Source organism: Leiobunum rupestre, chromosome 7 (assembly GCF_980474605.1).
Source record: "Leiobunum rupestre chromosome 7, qqLeiRupe1.1.hap1, whole genome shotgun sequence".
NCBI classification, from domain to species: domain Eukaryota; kingdom Metazoa; phylum Arthropoda; class Arachnida; order Opiliones; family Sclerosomatidae; genus Leiobunum; species Leiobunum rupestre.
Genome location: NC_143390.1, coordinates 35,789,371 through 35,803,922, shown reverse-complemented (window position 1 = coordinate 35,803,922; position 14,552 = coordinate 35,789,371). Strand labels below are relative to the sequence as shown.

At 37.9% G+C, this 14,552-nt stretch overlaps 2 protein-coding genes across 4 annotated transcripts in view; one reads left to right on the top strand and one right to left on the bottom strand.

Moving 5' to 3' along the window:
• The window catches only part of ttv (exostosin glycosyltransferase 1 ttv), a 118,120-nt gene that overhangs the window by 38,602 nt on the left and 64,966 nt on the right, over positions 1 to 14,552 (top strand). The window lies entirely within an intron of this gene.
• LOC149936105 (sterile alpha motif domain-containing protein 3-like) lies at positions 2,644 to 8,745 on the bottom strand. Its single transcript, XM_090180702.1, has 8 exons — positions 8,672 to 8,745; positions 4,689 to 4,937; positions 4,531 to 4,624; positions 4,061 to 4,246; positions 3,755 to 3,958; positions 3,485 to 3,677; positions 3,321 to 3,397; positions 2,644 to 2,922 (listed from the first exon to the last, which is right to left on the bottom strand). The coding sequence occupies exons 1-8, from the start codon at positions 8,743 to 8,745 to the stop codon at positions 2,644 to 2,646; spliced, it is 1,356 nt and encodes a 451-aa protein (XP_090036828.1).

Genomic DNA, 14,552 nt, shown 5'->3' with positions numbered 1-14,552 from the left:
TTGTGTTGATTGCCTGATTAATTATTTACCGGATCCACCCCCCCTTCCGTACTCTCGCCTAGTTTATATTGATAGCTGTGAATTATTAACGCTCTAAAAGGGGATTTTCCCGCAACGAATGGCCCTCGCGTTACACCTATGACGGACCGATCAACACCAGAGCAGCACGCGACAACGGATACGCTCCGTCGACTCGACATAATTTTCGTGTATATCCCGTGGTTTGTTTGGTTGACGCGATACATTTTGTTACTTAGCCTAAAATATTAACGGGCCTTACCGTATTATCTATTATGCACTTACAAGTTAGTACATTACTGACGCAACTTTTAAGACGTTGCCCCATGGCTTATCGAGTTGAAACAACACCGTCTTGCAAACCCGATAAGTGTGGATCTCCGTTTTATCGAAAGCGTGGAGTTACTAGGATAGTCACTTCAGTAATGAGGAGTTCAAATCGGAGGTAAAAACACTGGCAATCACTGGAAAATTGCGATAAATCAATGCAAATCACAGAAACATTGCGACAAATCAATATAAATTACAGAAACATTGTCATAATTCAATGTAAATTACAGAAACATTGACATAAATCAATGTAAATTACAGAAACATTGTCATAAATCAATGCAAATCACAATGTTTCTATGATTTCCACTGATTTATGACAATGTAAGCTTTCCCCTTAAGTTATTCACATATATGGCACCTGTCATATATGTTTTCACTTACGAATTAATTTACCATGAATAAAATCAATGAAAAGTCAAGGAAGGTCAGACAATTTAAATTTATCTTGAAACTTATGAAGTTGATCTAAACAACTAATATTGATAAACCTTGCAATATTTTTTTAATTACAACCTGAAATTCTTAAATTAAAATATAAGATGAAATGCTAAATAATCAAATTAACATATAAAGTTAAAAATTACGTATAGTTTTGACAAAAAAAAATTCATCGAAAATGGTCAGGGAAAAGTCAGGGAAATATTATATCAACCCTGTCTACTCATAATAGCCATAATCAGCTAGAATAATATCCAAGTCATCACGTTAGGCTCAAGTCATCGAGCGACTTTTAATGCCATTAAAGCAGTTGGCCGGGTTACAATGCGTAGGAGGGTTATGGCAAACCCTTCATGCCACGTGAGCCAACAGCTCCCTACACTATCTAATACCGTTAACCTCAATTTTAATTGTAAATTCCGATGAGGTCTACCCAACTAGGCCGCTAGAAGCAGATATTAACCGTCACGACCTCGGACTTAGTATATATTTACCAATCGAGAATTTTAATTATGACTTGGAATATTAGGCTGCAGTTACTGCAAATTTACAACCGCAAAATAAAGCAATTTATGGTATACGCTCTGTGTTTCGGGTTAGTATCGCTTCTAATAATAATACGAAGAATATATTAACTTTGGCGGAGAATATGAAGCCCCAACTCTAACCTCCGCTTTCATGATTCCCGGTAGATATTCTCCGCCTACATGGGGAGAAAGTTGGTGGGGAGGGCTGCCTGCGTTCGTACCGAAGTGTCTTACCCCTTTATCACAAGATAGGGGCAATATTAATCGAGGGAAGGTGGAGGGGCGTGGTTTATCTGATGGGAATCCCTAGGCGAACAGCGTGCGGCCGGTAAATTCTCCGTTCACTCGAATACATTTTTGTTAATAACGATATCGCTGACCACATGGTACAACCACTAAACGCGCTACCGCCGTTTAAAATCCCGATAGTTGCGAAGAATATTTTATGAGATTGGGGGTTGTTGCGCCGTTTTATGGTAATGACTCTCTTCCAACCCTGTCTCACTCTCTTTCCTTTTGGCCAATTTCCATATTAATGTTCCGCCGACACATAAACCGCACTTACTACACTTACTCTACAAATATTTTTACGGCTATTGGTCTGGGGCCTCTGAAAACTAATAACTCGAGAAGGAGAACGCCGGCGTGGGATATTGCGTCCGTCCTCGCTGCGAGAGAGAGATGCTTATTAAAGTTAAAACGAGTGGAAGTCAAGACTCGCTTCCTACACTCTAAGAAATATTCGTTCTCAAATGAACAGAAATGCGTTCAGGTGGTTGTCCCCCCAACTAAACGTTTTCTGGTTCTATTTTGAACGCTTTAATTGTGTTCAATATCCAACATTATTTATTTGTTCAAAATAGGATGATATTGTTCAATTTTAATTGAAAATTCACTGTTCAATACTGAGCAAACTTGTAAATTTTTGATCATATTTAAGTTGTTATAAAGTGAACGAAATTGTCTATAATTGAACAAATAATCGACATTCAATATTGAACGAAACTGTATAGTATCGAACAAATTCTACGTGTTTAATATGGAACAAAACTGTGCAAATATAACCAAATTGAAAGAGTTCAATAGCGAACGAATTTGACCTTAATCGAACATTTAATGGACGTTCAAAAATGAGCGAAACTATATATTATAGAACGAATTATATTTGTTCAATATCGAACGAAACTGTGCAAATATAACCAAATTGAAAGAGTACAATAGCGAACGAAGTTTTTTTAATTGAATATAATGGACTTACAAAAATTAAGTTATAGCGTTATATTTCGAAGAAAACTTATGTAATAAAAATTTTAATGATTTAATGTTATTAAGCACATAATTTGTTGTAAACAGTATTTACAGACGTTGACAACTTTCCACAATCTAGTTTAAAAACCACCTTCTGTATAAATTCCATGGTTTTAGAGAGTCCAGTAGGGTATTTCATTTGAAATGTATAGTACCCCGAAAATAGGGATGCAATTCCATTTTCAAAATTGCTGACCTCAAATGATACACCTTCAATTTGAACTTCCATGATGGAAGAATAAAAAGCTTCGCTTGAATTGTCAAGAAACACCAATGTAGGAGTGCTGACTTTTGGTTCCTGTAAACATTAAATATAAAAAATGACAATTACTATTTTTATTATAGTTTACATTTATGTATAATACTATTTTATATTTTATTTCATCTGAGTAATCAGAACAAATTAACGCCAGTCAATCAAAATGTATTAACATTACAATTTTTGTTACATTACCTATAACACGATGTATTTTAATATCGATATCTACCTCATCTCTAACTGAACCTTTATTCTATAATCTACAGATAAGTTACATATTAAGCGTGTTTATAAATATTCTATTCTAACAAAGAATGCGGCCAAATACAATTTCTTCCTCCTATAATTTGATCAACTCCTGCATTCTAGTTTCAAACACTAATTGTATTACCCTTTCTACCTAATGTAAATCAATTCAACGAAACAAATTAACTTACATTTTGTGCAATCCATAAATCAATATTTTCTCCGAAAAGGCAAGGAAGAATTAAGAGTGACGTACGAATTTCTATCTCTAAAAATGAAATTAACGTAATTTATAAACGTAAATTTATTTTATTAACGTAAATTTATAAAAGTAAAAAATTAAACAAATATATACCTTTGACTTTTTCTTCAGTTAAAACTTCAGTCTTTTCATCAAGAATTGAGATAAATTTCTGAATAGATTTCTTTTTTTTAGAATTAGATTTGAGCATATTCAAAATTCTTGAAGCCAATGGTTGAAAAAACTGAAAAATCAATTTTTCCGCCGAAATCGAGAGATCTTTTAACCGATTTAGCTCAAAGACTAGCTGTAAAATTACATTTTAAAATTAATACGTAAAATTGGATAAAATATTAACTCTTAAGAAAAGATTTTAGTACGTACTTGGTTTTTTCGGCATAATACTGGAAATTTTTCTATCACTTCCTTTACCTCATGGTCAAATGCATAGCACTGTCTGTAGGTTAAGGTTCTTTCCATTTTCCCAGATATAATGCTCAAGTCCAACTCCGCCTTTTTATTTTCCTTCAGAACAACTTTAATGTGAGCATTTATACTTTCTTCATCTTCTCCTAATCCGAATTTATTCTATTTAGAAAAAAAGTATTAGTTAAACTTAAATCAGAGCAAAATTGGGAGACAGTAAATTTTTGTAGAAAAGCATCCTTGTAGAGAAAAGAGTTAACTTACAACAATGCGTTTGTTACAAGTCCTATCCAACTTTGTATTTGGCTCTTTCACTGCACTGTTGTCATCGCTTTGTGATCGTGGTCTTTTATTACCATGTCTATCCTTCATAACTTTAACGACGTCTAAATTCCCCATTTCCATACGTTCATGTCGGAATTTCGTTTTTAAAGAATTCATCCATGTGTCCTTAATAACAGGTTTTAATTAAAATCCTAGTTTTCTCATATCACAGACATGTATCGGTTAATGTGACGCTTTATGCCATTTCGGTAAAGTAAAGTCGGTACAGCGCGAAGCTAAGGGAAAATTATTTACTAGCTTAAAAATTTACCACCATCTAGCGAGTTTTTACCGTACTAAACATTCATAGGCTTCAATTGAAATTAAGATTTTACAAATATTTGGGGAAAATTATATATATCTATCAGAATATCAATTAGTTTAAATCAATTGATACAGATTTCACTTACGTAGCCACTAGAATTAGGAAACCTATCCTTCAAAAACTTATGCTTAGTTACCAAAGCTAAACACACTCTAGCGTAGTCAAAACCTTTCGGATATCTAAAGAAAACAGTAATTAGAACTATTCAGTAGATTAAAGAGCTAACTGAAGATTTCCACTTACAAATCGTACTTGCTAACATCTTCATATAAGTTTTGAACTATAGCAGATCTGTATCTTGTACTGAAAACTTCACTGTTTTTTTTGTTGATTAAATCATTAATTATTGGAGGCATACTGGGAAGAACATATGGGTCTGGAATTCGACCACTCGGCGATCCAAAACTTGTGCTTGGACTGACAAAACAATCCTGCATGGGTTGCACTGACTTTGATTCTTCAACATGTCCCGAGTCATGAACTTGCGACTTTCTGTTTCAAAAAACATTTAAAATTCACCAATTATTTTATGACAAGAATTAATAAGATAAATTAAAAAATACTTACGGTTTTGTTTTTTCTTCAAAAATAATTTTAATTTTGGTTCCATTGGGTGGAATGATATTTTCTGAGTGGTTCACCCATTCGTTCCATAGTGTACTGAAAACTTGTATTAATTTTACGTCTACTTCGAAAAGAGATCCAAGATTCTGAATGAAATCTGTCCGGTTACAGCTATCCTTGCAGATAAAAACCTTTTTATCTATTCCACATGTGACATGATATTGATAATCCATTTTCAATTCCAAAACGTTTTATCTTAAATAAATTGTTAAAATATTTATCTCAAAGAAAGTATAAATTTGAAAATTTAAACAAATTTCATTATCGATGTTCCATAATCACAATGAAGTATATACATTTTATCTTGAATTTATTTAATATTACGTTAATTTAAATAATATTTGATTAAATAAAAATTATATTTTTGAATTTAATTTAAATATCTTTAAAAAATATCGTATTATTTATATATAGTTTTAGTTTATTTAAATAACAGATAAACCAAAGTTTTCTTAAGTTTAAATTAAATACCAGATTGTTTTACAAATACTCAAATAAATTAATTTAATAAGTCTTATTTTAAGTTACAGTTAAATATGTAATTTATAATCATATTTAATTAATTTCTGCGCTAAAAATATTTCTCTTCAGATATTTAAATTTTCAGCAATTTTTGAATTTCCCGCCATCTTTTCTTAAGTTATAATGGCGTACATTTCCGTGTCACATTGCTTTGATTAGATTCCTCTTGGTCTCTTTCTCGCCCACCCCGAATACACTCTTTTTGGGGGGGATTTTGCTGGGCACGTCTATTTTGAGTTTTACTCCTTTACCCCCATCTATATTATAAAAACCACTTGGTCTTCATAGTCGTCCCAGCTTCGTCTTTCCGGGCCTCTGTAATCGAAAACGCTGTTAGGCCGTGCGGCCAGTACATTCTGCGTCGGCGGGTAGGGCCTCCCCTTTTTACACGCTTTTTTGTGGCTCGGGAAAGCTATTACCTCGACTTCGGAGATATTTTATACTCATCTCGACGCAGTAATTAACATAACCAAAGCTGGGCCTACAGAGTTTCCCAAGGGCTTCCCGTTCCCGCCTTCAGGTGTTTTGTGAAGCGATCTCTCTGTCTCTAGAATACTTTTATTTTCCGTGGGCTGTTGAGCCGCCGTTGTAGGTAACCGAAGCTTGACAGTAAAGTCTGCCCCCGCTTTTACCACGACTTTTTGGCCACTAGAGAAAATAAAATCCCTTCCAGTTTATCCCCCCCCCCCCTCAGCTGCTGTATCGAGGAGACGAGGTCGCGCACGAGATACAAAAAATCCCCCCGTCCCCGCCCTCAGACAGCGATCACCCTTGGAGTCGGGGATTTCCCTAAATTACGGACAACTAAGGTAGTTTTGTACAAAATGTTATGAACATTACGTTTTAAAAATTTTCTTCCTATATAATCCCAAAATTTTATTTCAATAGTTAAGTTAAAACATTATATTAAAAACCAAACTATTAGCTGGGGGCCGGCTAGTTTTTCATATCCACCGAGCCTGGATTTCCCGCCGAGGTTGTAGGTAATGTCGAAAGCGCGCGGGGGGGTATAGAGAGACGGGGCGAAAGGCGCGAAGAAGAGTATACAAACCGATGATTTTGGTTTCTCTTTACCTCTCATACCGCACGTGTTACCTTCCCTCTCAACTAAGCCTAAAAACTACAAAAATGGTTCCAACAGCCAAACCCGCTACCGTGTCTCGTATGATGGCGACATTTTGATATTCGTAGAAAGTGCAGATAAAAAAAGGAGTCCTTGACTACACATTCACCCCAAAAATTATTCCAACGGCAGCAGTCAATAGAACCTAATTACCCAGCACCGTTAGCAAGTCTTATTAAATCTTGATTAAAAGTTCTAAAATATATTTAAAACCTGTATTTTTTACCCTTAAATTAAATTCAAAATTTTAATAGTTATCTTATATACTTACTATATTGGTTTGAAATGTCATTAAATATACTGTTACTAATTGAAGTCATAATTAAGTTACTATCGATTTAAGCTTAGCACTTAAAATTAAATAAAATATACGTCTACGTTAATTGATTTATTTTAGGGTACTCCAAATTTTTTTATTCCTAACTTAAACAAAATGAATGAAAAATAAACATACCTGAGATAGTTCTGAACTTTAAGGACCTTCGTGCTTGATTCCAGAAAACGACACAGTTCAACAAAAGTAAACGCCAACTTCCTAAGCCTAACAGACCACGAGTGCTCGTTACAGAAAAACCAGGAAACGCGCCGGAATGAACTTGCGACGAAAGGGGAAAGTGTAAACTTTGTTTTAAGCGACGAAACGCCACCCGACGGAATATAAAAGGTTCAAATTAGAACACTATTTCGCAGCGCGAACGCGGCATAAAATTTGAACGACCTCTGAACAGCTACGGTTCATTTTAGTTTCATAGCGTTCAAAGTTGAGCTGCCGATGAACCTCATTGAACGCTTTTTTCTTAGAGTGTATATATAAGTTGCCTTTCGAGACTTTGACTAGAAACTTAATTAAAAATCACTTGGGCAGAATTCGCCGCCATCTCCTCAACGTACTCTTAAGCTATATTAGGGTAAAAAGGTTGGCTCGCGTAATTGGGTAACTATTGTAAAATTTACGCAATGTTAAGATTTCAATGTAAACAACGTTCTTGACAACGTATTAGGAGTCCCGTAATCTGTAATAAAGTTGCGAGGTTTGTACCAAATGCAAAATATACAAATCTAACGGCTTAATAAGGAAAGACACCCCGCTCGACTTATCTCAGCGTGTCACTTAATTAAAAAAATATTCCGGAAAAAACGCGCCGAAGACAAAAAGACGAAAAGTACGGTCGTAGACTCTTTTCTGGTTGAAAGAAAATTAATCAAATCACCTGAACTATCTTAAAAGCGTTCCTTGGCTAGGTAGGAGTGGCGAAGCGATTCTCGCTTTTCTGGAAATCTATATAGTCGCGTGTGTACGCTGGCCTTTTTTATTCACTGTTTTCTTCGGAATTTTTTCCGAAGTTTCCGCTTCTTTTCCGACTCGTCTCACTCGGCGTCTTAATGAAGTCCTAGGGAGAGCCGAAGCCGGCCCTGCCTGGATAGGGCCATACGCGCTTCTTTAAGCTAAGAAGGGCGCCACTGGCGAGGCCCAGAAAGGAGGCCTTATCAGAAGGCGATTTTTTCCAGGACGAAAGAGAGAGGGAGAGGGTCCGCTCTTGGAAAACGAGATGACTTCTGCTTGGCTGGCCAAATCGGTAAGCAGCCGAGCGTAAATGATTCTTCTCCCACCTCGCTCCACGATAGCCTTCAGGATGTATTAGATCAACCCGCTATAGTCGCCGTTTCCCGGTGTCTTCCCCGATATAGCTCAACTTAGGGTTAACGGACAATTCCACCAAAGGCGAGCTACGTTACCGGTATACGCGAGTGTCCTTCCAATGGCTTTCTCCTTATACAACGTTCCCGGCACCAGCCAAATCGTCTTTCGACAACTCTAACAAGTACGGAGAGGCGGAAAAGTTTATACGAAGCCATTGTTGGCCTCTTCCAAGCCCTAGTTCCTAAGAGTCACCCGCTACCATCTTAACTATAGACTCTGTCCGTTTAAGACTTTTTTTACCATCGGTTAGCTGACTTTACCTTACGACAGTTGTACCAAGTGACTGTGTCCGGGTCTCCGAAGAGATTTGGCCCGTAAAGCATCTGCATTGTTAAACGATTGCCTAATAAACTAATATAAGAAGTTTCCCGTTTCTTTTTCCAGTTCTTCCCTCTCGCTCGTCTTCAACTTCGTCTCCCTTTCGGATGGCTAAAGTGGATTTCTACGAATGAGAATTGTCGCGTATAAAAAACCAAAAGAACTTCTGCCGCCGGAGATGGAGAGGGGAAAAGGAGTTGTCCCACTCCGGGCTAATTGCGAGCCACCCATTAGACGCTTGGCGCGCTCCCAAAGTCACCTTCACGTCACATTACGTCCGTTGGCAGCTTTCTTTATCTTCTACCTCGCGTCATTCACTTTCGCGCCTTGCCACCAAAAAAATGTTGAGGGAGGGGAAGAGGTCACGGCTGAGAATCTACGGGGAAATACTGAAGTTAGGGATTACCTCTCTTACACGTGGTTAAACAGTAGACCTATAATAGGCCTTGATATTTGTTAATAAGCTTTTAAAATTGCATATGTTTTATTAAAATTATTTCACGACGGGAAACAACGAATATTTCAAAAATTAATGGTAGGTTTGTTTGGGCCTACTGCCATTGATACACTAAAATTAGATAATGACTACTGTCTGTAACAACCTTTTACACAAACCATACTCAAACAACAAATAACCGGATTCGTTGTAAGTAGAATCTGTATAATAAGCACTTAATTCAACAATGCGAATATCTAAACGAAATTGGAGTTCCCATACTAAAATGCTGATTTATTGAACTCAAAAATACATGTTTAATTAATGATTTTTAATAATGTTTTGACGTTTTTTAAAGCTAATTGTTATTTGGCCAATGGAATCTATTTATAATGAAGTCTTAACACGCGTGTTTGTAATTTATTTAACAAAATATAAATAATTTGGAAATGTTATTCCTGAAGGTCTAACTTTTGTAGTTTGTTTGATTAATAATGCTTCGTTTGTTGCTGGGCATGGTACAAGATTACGACAACAAATTGTAAAGAGAATTTGGCAAGAGATCTCGGTTTTCTTAGAAGATTGGAAAGATTGCTTACCCTTCCAAGAAGTCTTGGCAATTTAAATCGCCCTTAGTACACGAAATTGTTAATCATTATTACTGTTGACCTTAAGTTCGCTATGGCTGCCTAATGTTATCCATTACTTAACCCAGCTGTTGGACAGTTAGGTCATGCCATCCACCGTGGTTGATAGTTGCCAGAATCCCTGCTAATAATTCCGACACAATGCTGGGCCAATTCTTTGGTAGTCCTTTCCATTTTAGAACAGAGTATATATAGAATGCGTAGTGATCCTACGCACTCTCTAACATTGTATCTCTCAGTATAGTAGTGGATAGATAGAATCAATATCAGTTAAAAATTATCGTTTACAATAAAAATACTAAATTTACTTGAATAATCATTATAGGTAAATTTAATTAGCTAACGCTTTGCAAACCGATAATAGTTACTTTTGAAAGCTGTCAGAGTAACTGAAAAAACAAAATCTACTCTTATTTTAGAAAGTGTTGGGCAGACTTGACTTAGCTCATTATAGAACATGCTGGTTGGAGCATCCTTTGTCGATACAAGCGGCTAATTTTATTAAAAAAAAATCTCTTCAATTAGGTGTTAGTAATTGAGAATACCAAATATTCGTTTGCTTGTACGACTGTTAATGGCCTTAATTCAGGTGGCCGGGTTACACTGCGTAGGAGTGTGCCGGCAAGCCCTTCATGCCACGCGAGCCAACAGCTCTCTACACTTACTATTACCGTTAGCCTCTACGAAGATCTCGGGGGGGGGGGGGACCCCCCTTTAACCTAGACTACAACGTTCTGTATATTTTGCTACTTCGACCCCTTAAAACATTAATTTATTGTCGCTCGTGGAAGGTAGCCCGCATTACTGGGGCAAAATATTTATGTTAGAAATAAGTCGATTGGAGGTTGTACATTTTAAGCGATAGATACATAGTGTAATATTTGGAACGGGCGATTTGGCAACCCACTTTGTACGTTAATGCTACATAATAAGGCTCGTTACGATTCGATATTTATAGAAAACCGAAGCGAAATAGCCAAATTGAATGGACGGCTGGTTCGAGAAGAGTTTGCTCTCTTTCCGATACACGCGTGTATCTACTCGAGGCGAATGGATATTCCAAATTAGCCAATTGACAGATATCGAGGCAATAAGCCTATACTTCCGGCCCGGTTAAATTTACTTGATACATCAACATGTGCTAAAAATCGATAATTGGAGCGGTGGCTCAAAATTGGTGTTCCCGAATGACGACCTAATATCGCGCTCTCTCGCTGCAGCCCGACAGCTCCAGCAAAGCGTGAAGTCTCAGCGGCCCCAAAACCCGATAAGAGAAACCCTTTACTCTCTCTATTCCATAGTTCCGAGCCTCTATCTCCTTATTAGGCAGTTAGCAACATCCAGCGTGCCTCGAGGAAGCTTCTTACCGCCCCCGATCGCGCCAAACGGGTTCAGAGGCTCAGAAAGGTATTACGCCATGCGGAACGCGTATAGGACTTAATTGGCTAATATCTTAACTTAGGTCTAATCCATAAATTTTAAAACCCTAAAATTCCAATCCATAGATCCATTAAGTTGGCGGCTCCGTGCCCGTTGGCTGGAACCTTTCCAGACGCGTTTATCTCCGGCCCAAAGACGACCCTTCCGGCCTTCTTCACCCCACCACGCACCTCCGCGGCTATTCGATTTACTGTCGACCCGAAGGAAAAGGGAATTTCTAATCGAAAAGAAGACTTCATGGTTGCCAGAATGGCTGAGCTAATAACTGCACGGAAATACGGGGTTATTGTTTCGATTTAGTCGGTGGCATAGATAAGCTGGGACTTTGCATTTCAATTTACGCGGCCTTTCCTTATTGAAACAATGCAAAAGCTCTCTAGTGTTTCAACGGCACTCGCTGAACTATTGTTCGTCGTAATAATGATAACGCAATTAAAGTTTCTAAAGTATGGCGTTTTTGACTTTAATTATCTTTATAACCTTGTACCTGAGACTCTAGCGTCTACCAAACCATGAGACACGTCGCCTTGCGCCAGGTTTTTATTGAAAAGACTGCTCTCTTAAGTTACGAAGATGCAATATCCGTCTACTTGAAGGCAATGTTTTTAGGTTAGAAAGCTTAACCCGCGCGCTTCAGGGATTCGCGAATAATTTCGTCGGGTTTCTAAACAACAGCGCCTCGAGATTTAGGTAAAAGGTCCGAGACTTCTTTGCTTATCTTTCTCCCGAGAAAGCAAGAACGAACTGACCAGCAGGGACAGGGTCCTTCGAGGGCCACGAGCGGCCGATATCCTAAGCCAAATTGACGAGGCGTATATGAGAGAGAGAGAGAGAGCTCCGATGCTAAAACCTCGTTGCTATCCGGGCTCTTCCAGGCGTAACCGCTTCCTCCGCAAAACCCCCGGGGGACGTTTTCGCCGCGCGGCAGCGGAAACTGAAGCGCCCCCTAGCTGCCCCTCCGCTTCTATTATTACTAGCTACGCGGCGAAACAAAACCCGAGATTTTCTGGACCTCTCAGTCGCCTCCGCCCGCCACTATCCCAGCCGTACCACCAACATTTTTGACAATAACCACAGTACCGGACTGTCGTTAGCTACAATTTCGTAACGTAAAAATGTCGCCACGCTTCGCTCAAGTTCGATCCTAGACGTTTTCGGTTGGCAGGACAACCGCTGCAATGTCCGGCCAGCTCAGCATTCCCAAAAAACTGAGGTCTGGTCCCCGCCAAACCTTCTTAACGGATCAGCGAACGCTTCCGAAGCGATTGAGGTCTTTATTCGAACGGGGAAGTCACGCTCTTCTGGCTTCGTTTTAGAATTTAACAAGGAGAGGGGGACGGCTGGAAATCTTCGGCCATCATCTGGTTTTTTTTAAAGCTTTTCGGCCGTTTCCAAGTTTACGGAATCATATTGGTATTAGATTATCGAATTACGAGAGCGAACATCCCTTTGCTCTTAGCACTCACCGCTTCCTCCCGCTCGCTCTTGCCGGAAGTGGAGACGAACCCGATAGATGATATTTCATTTTTTTGGATATGAAATGGAAAATGATAAGGAATCCTCCTGGCTTTTGGCCGAAAGGCAGGCGATCGAGTTTGCCTTAATAGGTTATTGGCGGAACGTATCGCTTAAGTTAGGTATTGCATTAATCCTTAAGTGGTTTTCGAACTGGCCTCAATTTAATAGTCTCGGAGGCAGTGAAGTGAACCGTTGAATTCGATGCGACAAAGCTTTTTTGATTGATTCTGGCATTTTCGAGGGCGCTGATCACGCATCTGCCGGGAGCCAGAGCGAGGTTGTTGAGCGTTGTCGTCATTGTACGAGATCATTTTCGTCAGTTGTTCACGATTTTGATGATGGATCGTAAAGCTATAATTTACAAAGGCAACAAGTTAATTTACCCGAAGGAATTTCCTCATAGAAAAGTTTTATTAACTATATGACTCGTTCATGAAGATTGCAGACATTGGGTCAAGATATATCACGTAAAGATATTGCCATGTTATTAAGTCTGAAAATAAGCTTTTAAATGAGGTATTACAAGCCTATGTTAATTATAATAAACAAATCATCAATAATTAAAATTTATCACAGCACCTTCTAGTGGCAAATATGGCGAATTAAATACGTTTTTCAGTATTTTTAACGTCAACAGAGCGTGATATGCTTTAAAAAAAGGTAATACAAATCTATATTATTAATAAAAAATATAGTTGATGCAGCGCCCCTTAGTGACAGATATTGTTAAATTATTACGTTACTTTCATTTAGAAGTCATCGCACTTATCTTTCAAAGTGTAACCCTTTCGTCACAAATGAAGAAGTTTGCTCCTATTTAGGAAAGGCTGTGTATAGTAGGGGGAATATCCTTCTGTCTCGTCGCACCATCTAACGACCGCTAGTGACAATAATTTGATTTTTAGCGCGGAAATGTGAGACTGAATCGGATTGAATAAAAATTGTACACTACGATGCGCCATCTATTGAATCTTAACATTTTAATTGCCTGTTTAAGTATTAGGATGTTATTACAAATGATTACGTCCAAATATTTGGATGTTATTATACAATTATTTTTAATACAATTTCTTATACGTAGTTTGGGGCACGTCCGTTAATGGTACAATAACTTTAAGTTAGCTTTTACACCAAACCTTAACATAAAAATGTATCGATTACTTCCAAATTACAGGCGTCTCATCTACGTCTTGGCTACCTTATTTTGAAAATGACGATTATCGCGGGTATGATAAAACAAGGCTTTCAACCCGCGTAATAAGCGTGAATCGCTTAGGTCAGTCCACCAAATATGCTAAAGTATTTCGCTATAGCACACGGCAGATATGTGCAAATATCAGAGTCTATCAAAAATCTTTTGTCACCTCCGTTTGGTGGACAATAGCAAGCTAACATTGACGCTGTGTTTGCCAATTGTTAAAGGTTACGCAATTTCCAATTTTCCACGTATCAACAATCAAAAATTGATTTTACGGAAAAGGCATAAGTCAAAGCGGTCATTTGCAAAGCTCAATTTAATCTCGATTACCACGGCAACAAAATACGCGTTGTAAAGCGCGTGATTTTCATATTTACATAATCTTCGCGTTCTAAAAATGGGCTAAATCGCTTCCCCAAAAAAACCGAAGTAGCTTAAAAAAGGAAGCGATATAAAACATCATCAAATTGTCATTTCCTCTTCCGAGAACTATTACTCAAATTTTCCATCAAGCACTTTCGTGGCGCTTGTATTATGGCCAACAGACGAGTGGGCTAAAATGGACAACGCGAAACAAAC

Excerpts from the sequence above, each read along its gene's own strand:
- LOC149936105 (XM_090180702.1), bottom strand. The coding sequence starts at position 8,745 with ATGCAGATGCTTTACGGGCCAAATCTCTTCGGAGACCCGGACACAGTC. Across the intron at positions 4,247-4,530 it reads TTCCTAATTCTAGTGGCTAC|GACACATGGATGAATTCTTT; the intron begins GTAAGTGAAATC and ends CCTGTTATTAAG. Across the intron at positions 3,678-3,754 it reads TATTATGCCGAAAAAACCAA|CTAGTCTTTGAGCTAAATCG; the intron begins GTACGTACTAAA and ends GTAATTTTACAG.